General features: G+C 43.0%; 2 protein-coding genes and 1 long non-coding RNA gene across 8 annotated transcripts in view; 1 reads left to right on the forward strand and 2 right to left on the reverse strand.

Annotated features, from left to right (window-relative positions):
- The window catches only part of LOC310846575 (ferric-chelate reductase 1-like), a 39982-nt gene extending 31568 nt beyond the window's left edge, over positions 1 to 8414 (forward strand). For all 5 annotated transcript variants that reach the window (XM_083743408.1, XM_083743405.1, XM_083743404.1 and 2 more), the window contains exons 9-16: positions 97 to 213; positions 938 to 1053; positions 1337 to 1423; positions 2960 to 3057; positions 3346 to 3404; positions 4453 to 4596; positions 5612 to 5673; positions 6776 to 8414. In XM_083743408.1, coding sequence (XP_083599534.1) covers positions 97 to 213; positions 938 to 1053; positions 1337 to 1423; positions 2960 to 3057; positions 3346 to 3404; positions 4453 to 4596; positions 5612 to 5673; positions 6776 to 6868 — 776 coding nt within the window. In that variant the 3' untranslated portion in view covers positions 6869 to 8414. The remainder of the gene's footprint in view (positions 1 to 96; positions 214 to 937; positions 1054 to 1336; positions 1424 to 2959; positions 3058 to 3345; positions 3405 to 4452; positions 4597 to 5611; positions 5674 to 6775) is intronic.
- A 464-nt stretch (positions 8415 to 8878) lies between these two features.
- Positions 8879 to 10133, reverse strand: LOC310846664. The gene is made up of 2 exons (XR_014565429.1): positions 9537 to 10133; positions 8879 to 9419 (listed from the first exon to the last, which is right to left on the reverse strand). It is a non-coding gene; the product is annotated as an uncharacterized lncRNA (long non-coding RNA).
- Positions 10134 to 10556: 423 nt separating this feature from the next.
- PALMD (palmdelphin) overlaps positions 10557 to 22605 on the reverse strand; it is a 58113-nt gene continuing 46064 nt past the window's right edge. For both annotated transcript variants that reach the window (XM_083743442.1, XM_083743443.1), the window contains 5 exons: positions 20536 to 20650; positions 19235 to 19268; positions 19028 to 19141; positions 13850 to 14935; positions 10557 to 10859 (listed from right to left, as the gene is read on the reverse strand). In XM_083743442.1, the coding sequence (XP_083599568.1) occupies positions 10816 to 10859; positions 13850 to 14935; positions 19028 to 19141; positions 19235 to 19268; positions 20536 to 20650 (1393 nt within the window). In that variant the 3' untranslated portion in view covers positions 10557 to 10815. The remainder of the gene's footprint in view (positions 10860 to 13849; positions 14936 to 19027; positions 19142 to 19234; positions 19269 to 20535; positions 20651 to 22605) is intronic.

Raw genomic sequence — 22605 nt, forward strand, 5'->3', positions numbered from 1 at the left:
TCACTAACCTCTTATCCAAACCTACCTTGCAGTCCCTGTCCCTCCCCACCCTTCCTTTGCCATTAACATGTTATCTGTTCTTCATCTCTTGCGCAGGAGGTATGATCCATAAACACTACAGGCAGCCTCTGATCACAGATGGAAAGTTTAACGTTACAGGACCGGCAAAGGATATTGGAGGATCCCGTTCCCCACTTCTCATCAAGATCCATGGCAAGCTAATGCTCTGTTTAATGTGCAAGGATGGGCTAGGTCTCCTGTGGTCCAATGACTTGTAGCTGGGGTGGCGGGGTCTTCTTCCAGCATCTGTAACAGGTGAACTTTCAAAGTCTTGCAGTTCTGTATGGGATGCTAGGGGGGACGACAGAATGCACTTATAGACAACATCCTGTGTTTTCTACACGAAAGCTTCTCAGAGGAAGAAGGTGTGCAAACTTTCATACCATCTGAAATATACTTGGAGTCGAGAGTGGATTTCATTCTCTTTATTCAGCTCATAGTGGTGAGGAAGAAAGGAAGTTCCCCCAGAATGTCTGCTTTATATACATTATTTCCACAATGGGTCCCATGTGATTGGCTAATTCCGGGATTCTCCTGTAGGCCAATCAGGTTGCGGATTCACTTCCACCTGGACCTGAATTGGGTGGCTCCTGTGGACCAATCAGACTGTTGCATTCTGGGTCCTATTGTTCTAGGGCCAATCAGACTGCTGCATTTTGGGTCCTATTCAACTCAGTACATAATACCATCTTTATAGGAAGCAGTGTAAGAACAGCTTCTGATATTTTAGGCTGGGGATGAAAGAAACCATAATGGCTCGAAAAGCGCTCTTTGAATGTCTGAAGCCATAAGAGTGACCTTTGATTTTATTTTTAAACCGTGGCTACTTCACAACTTATAGCTCTTTGCAAGAACCTTTTGTCTCTTCCTTTTTCAGGTGCATTAATGTTCGTTGCATGGATGACCACCGTTAGCATTGGTGTGATCGTTGCCCGATTCTTCAAGCCTGTCTGGCCTAATTCATTGCTGTTTGGAGAAGAGATCTGGTTTCAGGTGGGAGGAAAAGCCAGAAGATGGCCATTGGTCTCTATTTAAGTGATGTGCTAGGAATCATAATAGTTGGAAGGCATCTCTAAGGTCCTGCAATCCAACCTTCTGCAAGATTTCCCTCAAATCCTTTTGTGTATTCCTTAAGAGCATAGGTTCCATTTTTATTCTAAACAGATTGATTTTCTGCCACCATGTTCCTTGTTACTAGAATTTTGCATAAGAATGAGTCTCTGGATTCTATTGAACTAAGCTATTTTCTTTAAAATACCTAACTTTTTATCGATAGGTCCATCGTGCCCTAATGGTGATGACAGTGCTGCTTACAGGTGCATCTTTCATTCTTCCATTCTTATACCGGGGAGGCTGGAGCGATGTAAGTGACATTACATAAGCTTGATGCTTTCATTCAACAATGTAACTCCCCATGTGTAGCTATGTTAAAAATTTTGGGTTCTGAGACTGTTCTTTCCCGTTACCTATAAAAGAGTCACAAAGTTCAGAACCGAGAGCTATGTTTGTTCTTGATTTGTTATGTAAGACACCTGATGTGGATGACCAAGTGAAAAATCCTGTATTTGCCATCTGGTCTTGGCAAACTTGTGCTGGGGTGGAAGGTGTGTGTGTGTGTGTGTGTGTGTGTGAAGGAGGTAAATTGCTGTGCCAGTCTTCATCCACCCCTCCTCAAAACCTGGTCCAAAGAAGGTCAGGAATGCACCCTAATACAATAGCATAATTGTCTTCAGAATTTGCTCCACAATGAGAGAATTACTGTATTTTTCGCCCTATAGGACGCACCGGCCCATAGGACGCACCTAGGTTTTTTTTTTGTTGGGGGAATAAAGAATTTTTTTTTATTTCCCCCCACCCGCGGGAACTCCCGCAGGGCTCCCTAGGCTGCCTAAATTTGCCCGAAGTGCGGGGCGCTCTGCTTCAGCGCGCCCCGCGCTCCGTGCAGCAGGCTGTTATCCGCAGCCTAGGGAGCCCTGCGGGAACTCCCGCGAGCGCCCCAGGCTTAAGGATAGCTTCCCGAAGCGCGGGCACACTGACCCCTCTCGCTCTCCAAGTTTCAGCGAAAGCCTGCATTCGCCCCATAGGACGCACACACATTTCCCCTTCATTTTTGGAGGGGAAAAAGTGCGTCCTATAGGGCGAAAAATACGGTATTATGCCATCTCCTAGTATCTTTGGGCCCTTTCTTTGTTCTGCAGTCTTTGTGCATGTGTGTGCTTCTATTTGATACTTGGTAAATAATGGTAATTCTTTTAAAATATTCTTTAAAAAAATAAAATAAAAGTGTTCTCTCCAAGTCTGGCTTTCTAAGTATGGAAAACGGTCCCTTAAGTGCAGTAGTACCTTGGTTCTCAAACTTAATCTGTTCTGGAATTCCGCTCCAAAACCAAAGGGTTCCAAAACCAAGGTGCGCTTTCCCATAGAAAGTAATGCAAAATGGATTAATCTGTTTTACTATCCAACGAGGCCATTGATCCATAAAATGAAAGTAATAAACAATGTACTGCAGTAACACAATCAGTAGCTGAACTGGGTTTCACACAGTCACAAAAACAAAAAGAAAGAGCCGCAAAAACAAAAATGCAAAATAAATAGCCAAAACAGATAGACCTCAGCATAACACTCAAAATGGAAGTGTGGCACTCAAATCGGAAGCGTAACATTCTGAAATGTTACGGCTTCTGAAAAAAGTTCTCAAACCGGAACACTTACTTCTGGGTTTGCAGTATTTGGGTTCCAAGCTGTTTGAGTACCAAGGCATTTGAGAACCAATGTACCACTGTATTCAAGAACTTGCATAGCATATCCATGCAATGACTATATCCTGCTGTGAAGTGTGGTCTTTGTCAAAAAAGCATTGTTGGAGGGTTGTTCATAACCAAACCTATCTTTTATACAGCAAGCAGGCTTCCATCCATATCTTGGCTGTACAGTGATGGCACTGGCAATCTTTCAGCCCATTATGGCAGGCTTCAGACCTCCACCTCAAGCACCAAGGTATTCTTGCATGCTCAAGTTACATAAATATATTCCAATGAGAGTGCGAGGGAATTACCAGCCGGGTTAAGAGTTTTAAAGGGCAATGATCCTGTGGTTAATGGGTATGGAAACCCCAGACCTGCGCCCTCTTCCAGAAATTTGTAACCCCCAAGTTTGCAACTCCAGTTACAGCAACCCTAATGAGTGTGTGGTGATGTAATCATCCTCATTCTCTTTTCACACCCCGGGCACTGATGGTGTTTGGAATCATGCACTGACTTTCTTTTCCTTTTTCTTTGGGAACAGAAGAGAAATCTTCAACTGGTTACACTGGAGCACGGGCACAACTGCTAGAATATTAGCAGGTGAATGAATAATTCAATCTAGCCTTATCTAAAATGTTGATTTGTAAGATGGCTAGGGACAATGGGTATTAATTATGCTTTTCTTAAGTTAATTTATGTGGCTTTCTACGAGTGGCAGTCCAATACTTGCAGATCTTGCATTTTGTGGTAACTTCACTCTGGCATCTTGCTGACTATAGTGGTACCTCGGGTTAAGTACTTAATTCGTTCCGGAGGTCCGTTCTTAACCTGAAACTGTTCTTAACCTGAAGCACCACTTTAGCTAATGGGGCCTCTCGCTGCTCCCGTGCCGTCGCCGTGCAATTTCTGTTCTCATCCTGAAGCAAAGTTCTTAACCCGAGGTATTATTTCTGGGTTAGCGGAGTCTGTAACCTGAAGTATATGTAACCTGAAGCATATGTAACCCGAGGTACCAGTGTACTTGAAATTGCTTTGGTTTCACATGCAATATCAAATAAATGCACGTTGTTCCGTGACCACAATCTGACCATCACTGGGAGTGCATAGACTACAACTGCTAAACATTGTGTCTGAAGGCTTAAAGCTCCTCTAGATAGCCTGGTTGTTGGGTATTCATCCCGACTTGCTTGTCCAAAGTTTACCTATGTCTGGTCTTTATTGGACACTTGTTCTGATTTGCTTACACCTTTCCATTAGTCATTTGTTCATCCGACATTTGTCAATGCATTTCCCTGTCATTTCCAAACTGCAAAGAGTCAATTTTTTAAAAAAAGAAAGATGTGTTGTTATGGGTCCACAATGCTCTAAATGCACAAATATAAAATTCAGTGGTCACTTGAATGACTCCTACAAAATGTTCTGGAGGAAACCTTAGTATCTGTGCATTGGAAACCACAGAGGATATGGAATCTCTTGCTTTATACAAGTGAGCAGGTAGCCTGTAATTATGTGGGACTTTGGGTTGTATTTTTATCATGTATTTTGTTGCTAACCACACTGCAGCAATTAGTTGCAGTACTGCCGGTTGAAATTACTTGATCTAATTTTGCTTACTCTCTGTTTTTGTAAACCTGGCCCTGTCCTTTAGTGGTGGTAATATTCCTCGGAATGGACTTGCCAGCTCTCAACCTTCCAGATCCATGGGATACATATACAATGATGGGATTTGTAGCTTGGCATGTTGGCACCGATGTTCTCCTGGAGATACATGGCTACTGCCTCATTCACAAAGGTACTATGACCAATCTCTGCTTTAGCTTGCATTGAACACAATGCAGTTGCAACAAGAGGCAGATGTCCTGGCTCATGAAAGAGATTGCTTTTCATTGTCTAAAGACCTGTTTGCATTATCCTGATCTGCTGTTCTCCCCTCCCCCTGCAGTTTTCACAATTGCTGTGAAAGCCCCAGGTACATATTTGAGTGGAGAAATGTAACATGATATACCTGATAAAATAATTTTTATTCAGGAGCGATAATGTGGCAGAAGTGGCTGGAGGGATGCATATCGAAACTAGCCCATCACACAACGCCTTTGCTTATCAGTTTGAAGAGAGATGGGTTTGAAGGACAAAGAACTTCTGATTGATTTAATTTATGGAACAGGGTCTGAGGCTGAGATGGTAAATGCTTCTGACACTAGGGGAGCCCATGGATAGGCAGGCATTTGAGCTCTGTTCCCCTGGGACCAAATGGAAATCTCTGCCCACATTTCTCTCCCCTGCCCTCTTGTGTCTTCCACTGGACAACCTTTCCCAGCTTGTGGCCTTCCAGCTATTGTTGGACTCCCAACTCCTATCAATTTCAGCCAGCATGGCCAACGTAGTCTCAAAGCTTCCACACACCAGCTGTAGAGTGTCTTGAACTAGAATAAGTAAAGTGTGTTCCAGAATGGAGCTATGTGAAGGACAGTATTTCCACTTCTCCATCAGAATATGCTCATTTCAAACAGTGTCTTCACTGAGCGGCACCCCCTTTATTTTGAACTGGTGGATGAAGCTCAACAGGCACAATCTAAAACAGGGCTGCTTAAAGATCTATTGTGTCCACTGAATTGTGTCTGGTGTCTTTTGAGATAATCTGGTAAATGACCAGAAACATAAAGGGTAGAGTGTAGCTCTGATCTAGATCTGTAGGCACGGTTTTAATTTCAGAATTTGCATTTTGGGGATTATATATTTTTATCTTTTACACTGCTTTGATGGCTTCAGGCTAAATAAAAATCAACTGTGAAACTTTTATTTTGCAGTTCAAGTGTTGGAAGAAGACAGGATACAGATTCTGCAGTCCATTACAACGGCAGAAGCACAGGTAAGCACAGAATGCATGTGAGAGGATAAATATATGCATAAGTATTTTTTCTGAGCATGGAGCTGCCTACTAAGAGCTATACTACTTTCAGGGTGTAAGGTTAGCTCATTTGAATGCTCCCATGTGCTTTTAAGTGAAAAGCAAGTTAATGCAAAAGGTGGCTAACCTTGTGTACAAGCTTCCTTCTTCCATTCCCATCTCCTTGATATATCATGTGCAGAGGGTTTCTCTTTCAATGGGGAAGCGTTTGGAATGTGTCTCCCCCCCATTTGTATCCTGTAGTGGTACATTCCAGAGCAGCCTTTCCTAACCTGTGGCCCTTCACATGTTGCCAGACCACAATTCTCATTATTCCTGAGTTAGGAATGAAGGGGAAATTAAATTCAGTTCACATTTAAAGCTGAATCTGTCCAATTCACACTTTCTGAAGCAGTGTGTGAACCAAAGCACAGTTATCCTTCGAAATTCACACTTATCCAAAGTTTGTGATGTAGTAGCTTAACCAAACAATGTTTTACAGAAATATATAGACTGGGGGAAGGTGTGTGTAAAAATGAATATGTTAGTGAAATAACAAAGAAAAAGACACGATATTAAGGGAAATTGATTGCAAAAATGAGTAAGTTAGTCAAACCTTCATATAAAAATGCATTTATTAGGAGAAAGTCCTACTAAGATTTTGATAAATTTTCATGAGGGTTTTTTTAAAAATAAAAAAAAATCAAATTGGTGCCAAATGGGGACAATTTTAGAGTGGAAAAATGAGAAACTGAGACAACCGGAAATGTTGTCTACCCCTACTCCTGACCATTGGCTTTGCTGGCTAGGGCTGATGGAAGTTGGCATCTGATGGGCCAGAGTTTTCACCATAGATGACATCTTTTTCCTTTTCTTGTGAGGAATCCTATTCGGAATAAGGGAATTTCCTTTAAAAAAAGGAAAACGTTGACAGCTATGGTTTTCACATACTTGCCGTATATCCTCTCCACTCCTTATTTTTGCCAGGGAAGGCTAGACTGGTAGACACGTGTCTTTTTTCTGATCTGACTCAGCATTTTCACAAATGGTTGCATTCCCAGTGTTTCCTTTTTTCTATTTACAGGGGCATACATTTAAAAAGACAGTACTGTTCATCTACATCAGTGGCAATGTGGCATTTCTCACCACCTTCCTGACAGCAATTGTAAAAGTATGACAAAGAAGAAGCCTTTAATACTCCGAAGAGCTTGCAATAGAACTGTTGGAGACGTGTCTTGCTGAAGTTCATAGCAGAAGGACGATCTGTAACGTAAACACTGCCAATTTGGGATTTAAGAAACCTCATATAAACCTGGTCCTCATTATACAGCCGTTGCAGGGCAGAATTAGACCTTTCTTGGCAAATACGTTGTCCCAACCTGGTCAGAACTGCCTTGGTCTCCAGCATGACTAAACGCCTCCCTTCAACATTTGTCTATCTGGATCCTGTAGATTCATCGGTCACTTCAAGGCTCAAGGGAGAGCTTCCAATTGAGAAGTTGGCCTTTCTTGTTCCAGGGTTGCCATTGATTTGAACTGGACTGCCTGCCATTGCACTTGATCAGCTGTCTGTCCATCCATCTAATAGGTTAACATGTTCATGTTATTCCTAGCTAGTCTCCACCTGCAACCACCACCATTATGACATAGGAGCTCCATATGCTCATGGTCTATAGGCTAGCTAGAGGATGGTTAAAGGTCTACATATCTCTCTCCCCAGCCTGCCTCTAACCTGAGCATGGATGCAGATAGTCATTGTCTCAGTGTGATGAAGAATAATGGTCTATCACTAAAGGCTTTTGTGGCTGGATTTCAGACTGCAAGGCATTAGTTTTTAAGGATGCCTCATCCATAGGGATTTCAGCAGTTATATTTGGAAACAATTTTGTGAGTCGAGTGGGAACGAGAATGGAAGCCAGTTAGGGGCCAGATATTGTTTGGAACAACTTATTTCAGGCATCGGAGATCCCAAGGATTGTGTTTGGCACAAACGTCTTGGATTTGTAGCTCTGTTGGAAGACTATATGGTGTTAAGAGTGGTGGTGGGGAACAGCTCTGGTGGAGATCTAACTGCCCTTTCTCCTTTGAAGCAACCAGTGTTCTTGTAGATTACATCTCTCTCCTCGCTCTGAGTTTCTTTAACAGGTAACTAGTAGCTGTACCAGAAAGCTCTCTAGAACTAGTGCCAACATTTGTTTAAAGAATGATTGGCACATATATATATATATAAATATGTGTGTGTATGAAAAAAACTGTCAACCTGCAGTCTCTGGGTGAAATCCAATTATCCATTGGATGTCACTGAAAACAGCAGAGGCAGGTGGGTGATTTTTTGACAATGCTCTAGATGGTGTGGGTCCCTCAAGAATAGCATGGAAGATGCTGCCGGTGGGAGGGGGAGGTGCAGGATGAGCAAAAATAACCTGTCCTCATCTATTTGCAAAGGCTGCTGCTAGATGAAAAACTCTTCCCACAGGCAAAAGGATGCAAGTGGATTCCACCCATTGTGGTTCATGTTGTCTTCCACACTGGATTGAAATAACTGGATTTCTTACTCCCTGTCCCCTTGACGCTTTCCTTGCTTTCCGTACCTGCTACACCCTGCACAAATCAAGTGTGAGACCATCTGCACTGATTTTATAGTGCATTACATTCCAGTGCTTCATTTTTTTATCCTATTATGAGAGTGTGAATTGCATAAATTAAAAGAGTTGCTTTGTGTACTTTGTGTACTTTTTTCTTGATACTTATATGAAGAAGCCATCTCAGTTTGTCCAGAAGCAAGTGCCATCCACACATGGACTTGTATTTTCAGGTGCCCCTGAATCACTGTCTGAAAGTTAATGAAATGGGCAATTAAAGAGGACCCCTGGCCTCTCGCCATAACTATATGTATCACTTAAACATTCCAGCAGGCTAATCTGCTTGCCAAATCTCTCTCTCTCTCTCTCTCTCTCTCTCTCTCTCTCTCTCTCTCTCTCTCTCTGTCTCTCTGTCTTTGACCTGTTTGTAGGGAAGATGCAGTCTTGCTGCACTTGACATTTTCATATAAAACTCTTGGATGCACAGCCGAGCCACTGGGACTGTCACTTCTACTGCTGAGACACTGTGGGGTGCTCTTGCTCAGAGTTTAATCATGGTTAAGTTTAAACGGTTGCCAACTCAAGGAAATGAAACAGCCCACAAGCACAAATCTCAATGTTTATCAGAATAGAAATCTGTGCTTTGAAAGCACAATGCCCAAACAAAATTTCAACTATTTTAAATATTTTTTTGTACACATACTTCAGCCTGTTGTCTCAAAAAATTCTCCAAATCAGCAAGTCTTGCCCATTCTGTTCTCTGTCCTGTTTGTGGCCCAGGCTGAGTTCTTGTGCAGCAGATAGCTATGTCCTGAAGCAGAGAACTTTCCTTCTAGCAAATCCTTATGCTGGAGCATGAATTATTGTGATTTTTATTTTTCTTAACTTCTTCAGAACTTTGGCCATGTCTACCTGTCTGAAAATGTGTTTAGCAGAGGTGCTGGAGGAAAAATGACCACAGTGGGGCAGGGAAGTGCTGTTTAATCTGAAGTGGCTAACGGCACAATCCTAACAATGACTACGCAGCAGTAAATCCTATGGAATTCAATGGGGCTTATTCCTAGGTCAGTGGGAGTCTGTAACTATGGAGTGGAAAAGTGACAGATTGATATAAGCATAAGATGGTGGAAAGAAACCACCTAAACCCTGCTTCAGATAGGTAGCCGTGTTGGTCTGCCATAGTCAAAACAAAAAAAAATTCCTCCCAGTAGCACCTTAGTTGGTGTTTAAGGTGCTACTGGAAGGAATTTTTTTTGTCTAAACCCTGCTTGTTGGTCTCTCTCCCACCCACCCCATAACAGACTTTTGACCCCCCTCTGCCCCAATTCTGAATGGGGAAATGCGATGGGGTTGACACAATGCAGGATGCATTGAGCTTGAGTGCATTAGCAGAGAGTGGCAGTGCTTTCCATCTCTAGTAGGTGTTTTACATATGCATGATGCCTTCATTTTTGAAGCTGCAAACACACTTTGGCAAGTACTGATAACCATATAAATATATTTCTAAAGTCTCTGCTCTTGCCATTTCCGTGGTTCACAGCTGGCAGGCTGGTGATAGTGGGGTCAGGTGGGGTTGTACATAGGTCAAGGCTATTTGTAGTTCAGAGAACTGGCCCTGCTACTGTCAGAAGTAGAAATCTATCTTCCAGCACCCCTAGTCGCCCTGTGGGAGATGACAAAAGATGTGGGTTAGAGTATGTACCATATTTTTTGCTCTATAAGACTCACTTTTTCCCTCCTAAAAAGTAAGGGGAAATGTGTGTGCATCTTATGGAGCGAATGCAGGCTGCGCAGCTATCCCAGAAGCCAGAGCAGCAAGAGGGATTGCTGCTTTCACTGTGCAGCGATCCCTCTTGCTGTTCTGGCTTCTGAGATTCAGAATACTTCCCCCCTTGTTTTCCTCCTCCCAAAACTAGTAGCATTTTGTGGTCTGGTGCGTCTTATAGAGCGAAAAATACGGTACAGTAGTTCACCCTGCCAGGAGTTTCCTTAACAAGAACCAAAAGAACACATGGAGATAATCTCTAGGGAAGATGGTGGGTTTGGGTAGTAGTAAACATCCTAGTTTACATCATAGTCCCACTTCAGATCCCGTGATTTATGGAAATGTACAAATCATGAGCTGTGACACTCCATCCACAATTGGTAAGGATAGGAAGATACATTCTTGCTTGTGTGGTTGGGCTTAGAGAATGATCTGAATAGGAAACAGCCAGCCCTCACTCAATAAATGGGACTCTTATGAGTGCAGCCTTGTTAAAGATACTGGCTCTTAGCTTCCAATTACATAGTCATAGCATTTATTAGAAATGTCCCATTTGTTATCAGAAATTTCTGAAGGCACTTGAAGTTAAATTCATATGGGTTGGGTTGGATAGCTGGAAGCACAACTTGCGATCCATTCACTTTTCTGCAGGGTGCCATTATTCTTATGTATGCTTCTTTCGAATAGGCGAAAGCCGTCAAAGTCCGAAATAGAGAAAGCTCTTCTTCTGCTTCACGTCACACCAGCAGATACTTAGTATTTATACCACTGCAGCTCCTAAATGACTTTTTTGCCCAGTTTTGCCATTCTCATTCTCAGAGCTGCAACATAAATAAATAAAAAAGTCACAAATTCCATGCGTTATCCCACTTCTAAATCTAACTTTTAAAGAGAATTGCACTTACCTCAAATGGTTAGGTCCAAGAGAGCATTGTTTTAGTAGAGTTAAAAATCAGAAGTTAATAAGGTGCAGAGAGACAACAGCATAGGTGGCAGGTGAAGGAAGAATGAGCACTAAAGCATCTTGCACGGCTGTCAAAGTGGTCATTGATCTGCCCTCTAACCTGCTGGACACTTGACAGTAAACAATATGCCTTTTAATTTCTCAGTTGAGAATTCTGTTCACTCTGAGCCGGTGCGCTCCTGCCACGGGTATGGGAAGTGATGTATGCACAATGCTAGATTCATGTTTACCTTGCCATTTCTTATGAAATACTGGATTTTAAGGCATTTGGCCACCAAGCCAACTTCATTCCAAGTCAAGAAAAAGAGACCTTGCTGTGTTTTTTAAGCCAGGAAATGTTTCATATAGCCTTTGTTCACTAACTACACGTTGGGCCTTGTAGGATCTACTTTAATAAAAAAAATCAAAACTCCACAGTCTAGAACCAGAATCAGATGCAAGGAGTTGGGTTTGAAAATGTTTGAAGGCTAGAAAGTTCATGGACTGAATTGCAGGAGGTGTCACCATTTCCATTCTGGCCTGTTGACACTTGTGCCTCTTTTCCTTCCTTGGTACGAAACTCTTATCCGACACACACACACACACACACACACACGGTTACAAAGGCTGCCCCTTTTTGTTGTTTAGATTTTTAAGCGCTCTCTTCCTCCAATGTGAAAGGCATCCAGGAATGCTTAGAATCATAGAGTTGGAAGAGACCACAAGGGCCATCGAGTCCAACCCCCTGCCAAGCAGGAAACACCATCAGAGCACTCCTGACATATGGTTGTCAAGCCTCTGCTTAAAGACCTCCAAAGAAGGAGACTCCACCACACTCCTTGGCAGCAAATTCCACTGTCGAACAGCTCTTACTGTCAGGAAGTTCTTCCTAATGTTTAGGTGGAATCTTCTTTCTTGTAGTTTGGATCCATTGCTCCGTGTCTGCTTCTCTGGAGCAGCAGAAAACAACCTTTCTCCCTCCTCTATGTGACATCCTTTTATATATTTGAACATGGCTATCATATCACCCCTTAACCTCCTCTTCTCCAGGCTAAACATGCCCAGCTCCCTCCCAGCTTCTCTGGACTACTGGGCCTTCCCCTGACATGGCAGAGTGGCACTGACTTCAGGGCTTTTTGTAAGATGGGTTTTGACAAGGAACAAGTAAATAAAATAAATCTGAGAACGCCTCTATTCCCCTCTCACAAGCAGCTCTTTGTTTGTTTGCTACCTTGCCCTACAGCTGGTCTTCCTGGCTTTGTTTTCTTTGGGGGGCAAGCAGGATAATTAGGAGACTGTTTGGGAAAATTACTCATTTCCTAGCATTCTCCGCTTACTCTGTATGTGGCGGGGCACAGTAACAATGCATGGGAAGAGGACCAAAGCAGCAAGAAGAACTACTTGGCTTCAACAGGGGGGACAAGTTCTGCAGTAAGTGAACAGTGTGCTCCAGGCTAGCTTAGATTAATATGAATTCCATTATTCTGCTATGGAACTCATATTTGGAGGGGTACTATTGGCAGGTGGTGAGCGCCTGAGCTGAATGTGCTGCAATGCGTTCCAAAATTTTAACACAAAGAGATGTATCACGAAAAGCTGGCTCCGTAAGTGCCATTTAAGCTGGAAGACATAAAACAGGCAGGACTCATGACCCCATAACACAACACAATGTCATGTATGGTGGCTCATCTGTGGCTTGATTAATCTTCTGGTTTTGTCAACTGCCTTGAAAACAAAGATGGAACAAAGAGGGGGGAGTTTGTAAAACAGACCAGCAGGCTTCCTGCCTGAGTTCAAAGCCCATTGAAATAAATCTGTTTGGTGCTAAATCCATTTATATTGAAGTATACTTTTCTGATTTTTGTTAGTGGGATCTCCTTCTGTGCAACTGCATGCATATTCACAGTATTAGTCCTAAATTAAGTCAACAGATGTAAACTGTTATAAATCCAAATAATTCAGCTTTACTTCTTTGGGGGATCAGGTCTATATGTTGCAGACCACGCTGGGTGAACCCAGTCCTTTATTCCCCCAACAGAACTATTACCAGAAGTTTGAAGTACTTGGATTTGAGGCTGTTGTGTTCTAAGAAGCTTACAGAATACAAAAAGTTTCTAGCAAGGAGGAGAGTGAAAGCAGAGTGAAAGTAATCATGCAAACAGGTTAGAAAATGTAACATCTTTTTTATTTTAAAGAAGACAGACAGACAGAGGTTAGACAAAAGAATTGGATTTTAGCCATACTTACTATTTTTGTTAAAAAAGCACAAACAAACCCACATACATCCTAATCAAGCAGGCTAAGAAAAGATATCAAAACTTGCATAAATACATTTCAAGTGAAGCGGCCAATGTTAAATCAAGGTTAAAGTAAAGCAAACCTGTTCAACCAGCCTTTCTGTGTTAAGGTGCAAGGTACATTATACAGTACAAAGTTGGGAGAACAGAGAGAGGCATGACTGAGCTCCAGAAATGGAGACTCAGAATAGGAAGAAAGGCTATTATTTACTACTGAAATGCAACGATTTTTCTCACATGCCATAGGACCAAGGAGATAACATTTTAATCAGTGTTTCCAAGTTGCACTTGAAGTACAAAGATCTGTATCTGATTTATACCAGCCGTAACTGGAGCTTTTAAATTTTTATTTTTTTTTGCTGCACTGTGCACTTAGGTCCTTCAGTGTAGCATGGTTAACATTTGAATGAAAGTGTTAGAACACGGGAGAAATGAGTTAGATAGTCTGTATTAGTCAGCTCTGAGGTGTAGAGACGCCAAGAGGAAGCAAGGAAGGAATGAAGGGAGAAACAGAAGTAGTCAGTCTGTCACATGAGAGCGCAACAGTGTCGTGACTTGCCTCTTTTTTTACCTGTTAAGGAGGGATCCTCTGTTCCATCACCTGATAACCGGCCATCGATCTGGCCATTGTAGGTAGCACAGCTTAGACTTTCTTCTTGCTCCTTGAGCGATATGGAATTTTTATAAGGCGACACATTTACACCGTCACTGGCGGTTTTGCTGGGGTTTGTCTGTGGAATTGCACTTGTTTGGTTGGGGGTCTGGTAGACCTGGCTAGAAGGACCAACTGGATGATACAAAGGCTTTCCAGCTCGACTCTCCTCCTTGCTGTCCTCTTCTTCGCCGTCATCGTCAATGACGACGAGTTCTGCATGGATAATTCCATCATACCCAAAGACAGTTTTATTCAGTTCTTCATCGTCCACATGCTGGTACCCCATGAAAATCATTGTAACGGGTTCGGTATCATCCACGTAACACGGCACAGCCTGGACCACACTATAACTAGAACCTTCATCACTTTCCAGAGTTCCTGAAGGAGGCCTTTCATGGGTACTTACAGAGTTTCTGAATTTTATACCTTGTTGGTTCTCTCCCATCTTCTGATAGGGTTCAACAGCCTCTTGTAGAATTTCTCTTTGAACGTTAGTTGCCACCTTGTTTGGGGGGCTAATCTGTGGTGGGCTTTGTGTTCGTTGAAGGACCGGAGAGTGAGAATTGTGCCGATAGCTCTTGGAAGAATCTAGGCCATTTTCTTTAAATGGTTGCTCTTTTTTATAGGCAGGTTCCTTATAAAAACAGTCCAGGCTGTTTGTCTTGTTTTGAAGAGCTCCTTTTTGGCTATTATCATTCTGGGGAGTTGTGGGCCTGCAAAACTGGTTTGCATATACTGGTTCGTGATATTCAGTCGGAGACTTGGATTGTTTCTCCGTTGCCTGCCTCAAGAGGTCCTCCACTTCAACAGGCGCAAGGTCATCTACTTCCTTGTTTGTGACATTTCCATTGGAACACACTGCATAGACCGACTTTCTGCCGTCATCGTACACTTTCACACCTGCACCCTTAAATTCCTCTGACGGTAGTGGTATTGTCGACAAAACTGTGCTTTCTCCAGTCTTCAGGTCTTTTTCAACTTTAATTTCCATAGCGAACAATGCTGCATTGGAAGAAATAAGAGTCCTTTATAAAGCAAAGTAACACACGTGCTAAAGATATATACAAATGTCAATAGTACAATAAATTAGGGCTCTTTGCAGACGACACCAGACCCCATAAATACAGCAACCTCCATAATCAGAGAATGCAACACATTTGCAATGGTGTCGGGCCTACAGGACTTTGCAAAGTCTGAGGCTGTGTGCCCCATACCCAAAAACAATTCGCCAACATCACCATGATAAAACTTTGCCGCACTAAGTTCAAATACCTAGGGGTACAAATAAGCAGAAACCTCAGCAAATTATACCTCCACAACTACAACCCCTTGTGGCGACAAATCAAAAAAGACCTGAAGAGATGAAACAACACCAACTTCACTCTCTCACACAAATGTTAATAATAATAATATTAATAATAACAATACAGTGGTACCTCAGGTTAAGTACTTAATTTGTTCCGGAGGTCCGTTCTTAACCTGAAACTGTTCTTAACCTGAAGCATCACTTTAGCTAATGGGGCCTCCTGCTGCCGCTACGCTGCTGGAGCATGATTTTTGTCTCATCCTGAAGCAAAATTCTTAATCCGAGCTACTATTGCTGGGTTAGCGGAGTCTGTAACCTGAAGCGTATGTAACCTGAAGCATATGTAACCTGAGGTACCACTGTAATAATAATACTATGCTAGGTGACAAGAACTTGCACATGACAGCAGCAGGCGGTTGTGTTAGAACACGGGGCACAACCAGTTTCCTGTGGAAAGTGTCGAATAATTTCAAGCAATGCATGCAGGGTGTGATAGATTCTTCTCCAGCTGCTACTTTTCTTACTTGTATTGCTCTCCCTGCAACTGTTTTTCTCCTGATGGAGCTCGAAGACTGGCGGCAAGCCCTGCTGCTCTTAAAAGCACCTGGGAAGTGTGTTTTTGAGTAGGGAAAGTGCAGGCACGAAGATTGAGCACATCTTTTCCATGCCTTATATTGTTTCTTGTCTGGTTTCAATCACCCTGAGCCTACCTTATGTAAGTCCAGCACAACCCACGCTCCAGGAAATGGCTTTTGCCACTGTCACATGCAGTTAGCCTCTGTGATAACTGGGGTCACAGATGGTTGGAGAAAGACATCAGATATCTTAGGATCCACTGGCAGAATACAGTGCTACTCAGGAGGAGATTTTGAGCCCAACAGAGTAAGGATTGGAGGCCCTCAGGAGGAGTTCATGAGGAATAACAGAGGGCTTTCCCTCTCGCTTTTCCAGCCCCCTCCCTATCTTTTCCTCGCTGGTTTGAGCTATATGTCATCTGTCCTTTAAAGACTAGAGAGGCAGCCCTTGGTCTTACTGTTCGGCTACCTGCAATGGTTTAATGCCAGGGTGTGGGTGTGGGATGGAGGTCCACACAAACAGCTGCTGTAATACTGTGCTGCCATTTCCCTCTCTGCGAAAAGCCAGAACAGGTTGGTGGGTTGTCTGTGTTCTGGTGGCAATAGGGCTGAGCTTGTAAATTCAAGACAGGAAGTCATTCTACTACTAGCCTATCTGAGCACACGTGCACCTCTAAGGCATTGCCTGAAAAACAGAAAGCACCAATTCCTCAGGAAGGACCAAAGCTGTGTAGAGACTGTGCTTTGTATCCACTAGATTTCTCGTTTAATCCCTGGACTTTCCAGGTTAGGGCAAGAAAAGACCAAAATGCTATTGGCAGTAGTGAAGATAATGCTGAACTAGATGGATCAATTGTCTGACTTGGTTTAAGGCAGCTGGGCTAGATGGGCCTCTGGCGTGATTCAGCAAGACTCTTATTTTTTTAAGCTGTGCTGCTGAGGAGCCTGCTACACCAGCGGTGTAGCGTGGGTTGTCAGCACCCGGGGCAAGGCAAGTAATTTGCACCCCCTAACCCGGGCCAAGGCAAGTAATTTGCGCCCCCTAACCCCAAACCTGCCGCCGCTGCCAGCTTCTTCTTGCTGCTGCCTGGTCTGGTCTGGTGTGGTTCTCTCCTGCACTCAGCGCTGCTGGGCGGCTGCTGCACTGTCCCTCCCCCAGATAGTCCCTCACTCTCTCTCCGCACCGCACGCCTGGCACCCACCCCCTCCACAGTGGGCGGCGACCCGGCGGCTCGGATCGGATTCGTGCAGCCAGCACTGCAGTGAGAGAGAGTGAGTGAGTGAGCCAGGTAGGGGCAGAGAGCTGCGAGTGCGAGCGCGCCCCCCAGATGTTGCCCCCTTTGTGGATGGCCCCCCTGCACCCCCCACGCTACGCCACTGTGCTACACCCATGGCAACGGGTAAGCAGAGCTGAGACAACAATTTCCATTCCTGTTACCGGGATAACGTGCAAGTTTGATACAGCACAATAAAGTTACGGTAGACAATGACACTCATTGGACCTCATGTTCTTCTGCCAACTTGCAAGGTTTGAGGAAACAAAAGGAGCGATTAAGGGAACATCTTCCAGCTTGTCATTTTGGCTCTCGCTAAAGATCAGCCATGGGGTTGAGCTTGAATTTCTGTGTCGGTATCTGGAAGGCACTGGTTTGTGTTCAGTCTTTGCCAGTGCTCTAGGGCAAGCTCTGGGGTTTCAAAATGTTTGCTAATGAAAAACCTGCCCATCCTCTCCTTTCAGCATTTGAGATATTCGGGAACATGGAACAGATATAGCTAGCAGTATTCTGGAAACAATGTGTCTTTGGCAAGAAAGAATAGTGTGCTCACCATCACATTCTTTACTTGGCAAATGAAGCACACGCAGAACTCATGCAAAACAGAATAGAACAAACAAAACAACACATCCTCAAATATATGCAGTGGTACATCAGGTTAAGTACTTAATTCGTTCCGGTGGTCTGTTCTTAACCTGAAACTGTTCTTAACCCGAAGCACCACTTTAGCTAATGGGGCCTCCTGCTGCTGCCGCGCTGCCGTTGCACGATTTTTGTTCTCATTCTGAAGTAAAGTTCTTAACCGGAGGTACTATTTCTGGGTTAGCGGAGTCTGTAACCTGAAGCGTAAGTAACTGGTTACACTGGAGCACGGGCACAACTGCTAGAATATTAGCAGGTGAGTGAATAATTCATTCTAGCCTTATCTAAAATGTTGACTTTGTAAGATGGCTAGGAAGAATGGGTATTAATTATGCTTTTCTTAAGTTAATTTGTGTGGCTTTCTACAAGTGGCAGTCCAATACTTGCAGATCTTGCATTTTGTGGTAACTTCACTCTGGCATCTTGCTGACTATAGTGGTACCTCGGGTTAAGTACTTAATTCGTTCCGGAGGTCCGTTCTTAACCTGAAACTGTTCTTAACCTGAAGCACCACTTTAGCTAATGGGGCCTCCCGCTGCTGCCGTGCCGTTGCCGTGCGATTTCTGTTCTCATCCTGAAGCAAAGTTCTTAACCTGAGGTACTATTTCTGGGTTAGCGGAGTCTGTAACCTGAAGCGTAAGTAACCTGAAGCGTATGTAACCTAAGGTACCACTGTATATATCTTATGAGAAAAGCCTGTTTAGAAGTTTAGTCAAATGCATCAAACCCTGGAGGGCACTACAGGTCGAAGTAGACAATACTGAGCTACATGGACTAGAAAAAAAAGATTTGTGTCTCTCTGTGTGTTCTATCATCTATCTATCTATCATCCATCTATCTCTATCTATCTATCTATCTATCTATCTATCTATCTATCTATCTATCTATCATCTATCTATCTATCTATCTATCTATCTATCTATATCTATCTATCTATCTATCTATCTATCTATCTATCATCTATCTATCATCTATCATCATCTATCTATCTATCTGTCTGTCTGTCTGTCTGTCTGTCTGTCTATCATCTATCTATCTATCTATCTATCTATCTATCTATCTATCTATCATCTATCTATCTATCTATCATCTATCTATCTATCTATCTATCTATCTATCTATCTATCTATCTATCATCTATCTATCTATCTATCTATCTATCTATCTATCTATCATCTAATCTATGCATAGTTATTTATTTCAAGTACACATTTCATTTTCTTTTAGATGTACCCCATTTTGGATGTACCCCATTATAAATCTACACCCTTTCTTTAACTGCATTGCTGAATTTTACCTCTTCGCTTTTCTTCATCGTCCTCTGCTTCTAGATGCCCTGTCCTTTTAAGTGCAGAAGGCCTGAAAGATTTTGGAAGGTCAGGTATGTTGGCATAAATGTAGTCAGGTGGCTCTGTGAAAAGAGAGAATGGTTAATACATAACCATTTTTACCTCTAATGTTAGACACAAATAATGTAAAATTCTAGGCTTCTGAGTGAACATACCTTCTTTAGTCTCTACTTTTTCCACCTTCACAGACTAAGAAAAAAGAAGAAGCAAGTATTGTAAATAACCACCAGTAGGGTTGAAAGTGTCACAGCTTGTCAACCACACAGCTACAGAATATGTAGCAGCAGTGGAATATATATGTGTGTATATGTATATTTCTGTAAATCGCTACACCATATCCTCCATATATATAAAACATTTCCTCAGGGACTGCCTCTCTCCATATGAACCTACCTGGACCCTGAGATCATCTTCTGAAGCCCTTCTTCGTGTGCCGCCTCCACAAAAGGTCCAGAGCTTGGCAACACAAGACTTGGCCTTTTCTGCAGTGGCCCCCCGACTGTAGAAGTCTCTCCCCTGGGAGACTTGCCTGGCCCTTTTGTTACATATCTTTAGGTCCCAGGCAAAAAACTTTCCTCTTTAACCAGGCCTTTGGCTAATTGACAACTGATGCCCTTTTATAATGTGTTGGGGAGGGGGGGATAATTGGATTGTTTTTGTCTTTATTTTTATTATGTATTTTTGTGATTTTATCTTGTGAATGGCCTTGAGACCTGTGGGTATACGACTGTATACAAATTTAATAAACATCAAAAAGAAAAATAATTTTGCTGGGTTATTAAATAAGGTATTTTACCTTTCTATGAGGCATATGCTATTGGTCAATATATTTGTCATTCCTGGGTGAGATGACAACTGTTCTTGCAATATAGCTTTTCGTCTATGACTTTCTTTGCCTTGCCGCATCTTCAATTAAACCACTCTGGGGCAATGGATGGCAGTAGCTTCTCTCTACAAAAGTGATTGCATAATACCCCTTTGGGCCTATTTGACTTTCAGGACACGTTGGCAAGCTTGCGTGTTTGTTCAGTCTTTGACTGAAGGGTGAATAAACATAGAGAGCATTTTTTCCTCTCTGAGTTTAGGCTCCCCCCTCCCTCCATATGTTCTTGATACTCTGCCAACGTAGATATACAGTCAACAGTTAACCCTGAGCTATTTTTAATGCTAAAATAATGCTGTAGTTCAGAGCACAAAGTGCAAATATTCCAGTACTAAGGTATAAATGTGATGCAACATTCCTGTGGCAATCTCGACATAACATATCTCGATAAACCTGCATGTTTTGGAGGGGCTTGACCACTGTAAGTTTTAGTCGCTCCTATTTCCCCCTGCTGAACTTCACTTTGGAGCTCTGACATTCCCTTGCTTTCATCCCTGCCTCCCCCTCAATTGATTATTTTTGCAAAGCGACAGAGATTACATCAGTAGCAGGACTTTAAAATTAGACGCTGACCTTTATAATATCTTCTGTGGTTCTTTCTACCGATTTAAGCTTCTTCAGTATGGCCTTTTCTTTAGCTGAGATGGCCAGTTCTTCTTTCTCAAGGTCCTCAATTTCTTTTTCAAGTCTGCATTATGTACAATATTTGGAGAAGCAATGGTTAATGGTGCCAATTGCAATAAAGAGTAAACATACTACGTACCACCTAATCTCTGACAGTGCAACAGTGGTTTTATTTCAAGCCCATCATTACCCCTATTTCTGATAGGGCACAAGAGGGAGGTCTCTGCAGGTCTGAGGGAATCCAAGGTTTGATAAAGCTACGAAAAATCTCCAAAAATATTCCCACGAGGACTGAGCATGCTAAGTGACCATGGAATACTGCAGAAAACTATGTGGGAGGAGGAATGAAATGAAGTATCCTGGAGAATGGCACTGAATAAGGAACATGACAGTCTGCCACATTGTGTTGTGGGTTGCATTAGCTTGGTTAGATTCGTGACCCTCTAAGTGGTGGATGTCAGAAAATTCTGAGGAAAATAGAAAAGGAAGCAGAAATTTCTGCAATTCACATGGTTAGTCTGTGGAAACCAGGAACGGAAACCAGTCAAATGAATATGCTCAACATTCAAGCATGTTGTTGTTTAATTCCGCAAATAATATACAGTAAGTGGCTTTTTGAACATTCATTTGTTGCTTCTCTCACATTGAAATGAATGAAAGTTACATTAGCTACCTAAATAGTTACATAACTTATGTAAAATAGCGAGACAGTGAGACAGAGAACATACTATATGACAGAAACTGTTACGTTGTGGGCGAACATGTCAGACGGCACAGCGATTCTTTAAACAGCTCTTCTTTATTCTTATGCCAGAACAGAACTAGCTGAGGAGCTCAGTCAGTCTGCTTATATAGAGCTCCAGAACAATGCAACTATTGCCATTTTCTAAAACTATCCAATCACTGAATGTCACTTTTCGATCCTTCATTTGCATACAAAACTATCCAATCACTGAACGCCGCTTTTCGATTTGCATAACTATCTACAGTATCCCCCTGCTGGACCAGGGTGAGAACTTCAGTACATAACACCGAAACCAAACTGCAGTGGAATGGAAACAGTGCTGTTTGTTATGAGCGCAGTTTAGAATGGAATTTGCTGCCTTCTTTCATCCCTACTCAAAATGGGAGCTGGGATAATGAAGAGACAGGGCTGTCCTCCATTGCCAGCTATTCAAAGGGAGCGTCATCAAATGCAATTGCCTCACACTCTCCTCCAGAGTTTTCCAAGCTTTTCATGTTGGTGACTCACTTTGCAGACATGCAGCGTTTTGCAACACGGTAATTCAGTTTTAGGGACGCAGGTGGCGCTGTGGGTTAAAGCCTCAGTGCCTAGGACTTGCCGATCGAAAGGTCGGTGGTTCGAATCCCTGCAGCGGGGTGCGCTCCCGCTGCTCGGTCCCAGCGCCTGCCAACCTAGCAGTTCGAAAGCACCTCCGGGTGCAAGTAGATAAATAGGGACCGCTTACCAGCGGGAAGGTAAACGGCGTTTCCGTGTGCGGCTCTGGCTCGCCAGAGCAGCGATGTCACGCTGGCCACGTGACCCGGAAGAGTCTCCGGACAGCGCTGGCCCCTGGCCTCTTAAGTGAGATGGGCGCACAACCCCAGAGTCTGTCAAGACTGGCCCGTACGGGCAGGGGTACCTTTACCTTTACTTTAATTCAGTTTTACTAGCAGACCGGAGGTTAAACTAACTCCTTTCTAGCCCTGGGAGTAGAGCAGGAAGCGTTCGCGCGACACACCTACACACTGCAGCCGACACACTAACGTGTCACAACACACAGTTTGGAAAGCTGTGCTCTTGTCTGCCCTGTGTAACACTGAATGGAGCAGTGCGGTGAGGGAGAGGGTTTTTCCATTTTGTATTTTGTACAGCATCTTTTTGTTGGGTTGGTACTTCATAAAAGTTGAACGTCAAGAACAATGTATTATTTCCAGGAGTTGCAGTTCACATTCTCTTGGAAATGGACAGAAATACTTTCACTCAGCTTGGGCATGAATACTTGTTTTTAGCAGCCA

The sequence above is a fragment of the Podarcis gaigeae genome (assembly GCF_964106915.1).
Source record: "Podarcis gaigeae genome assembly, chromosome: 6".
NCBI classification, from domain to species: Eukaryota; Metazoa; Chordata; class Lepidosauria; order Squamata; family Lacertidae; genus Podarcis; species Podarcis gaigeae.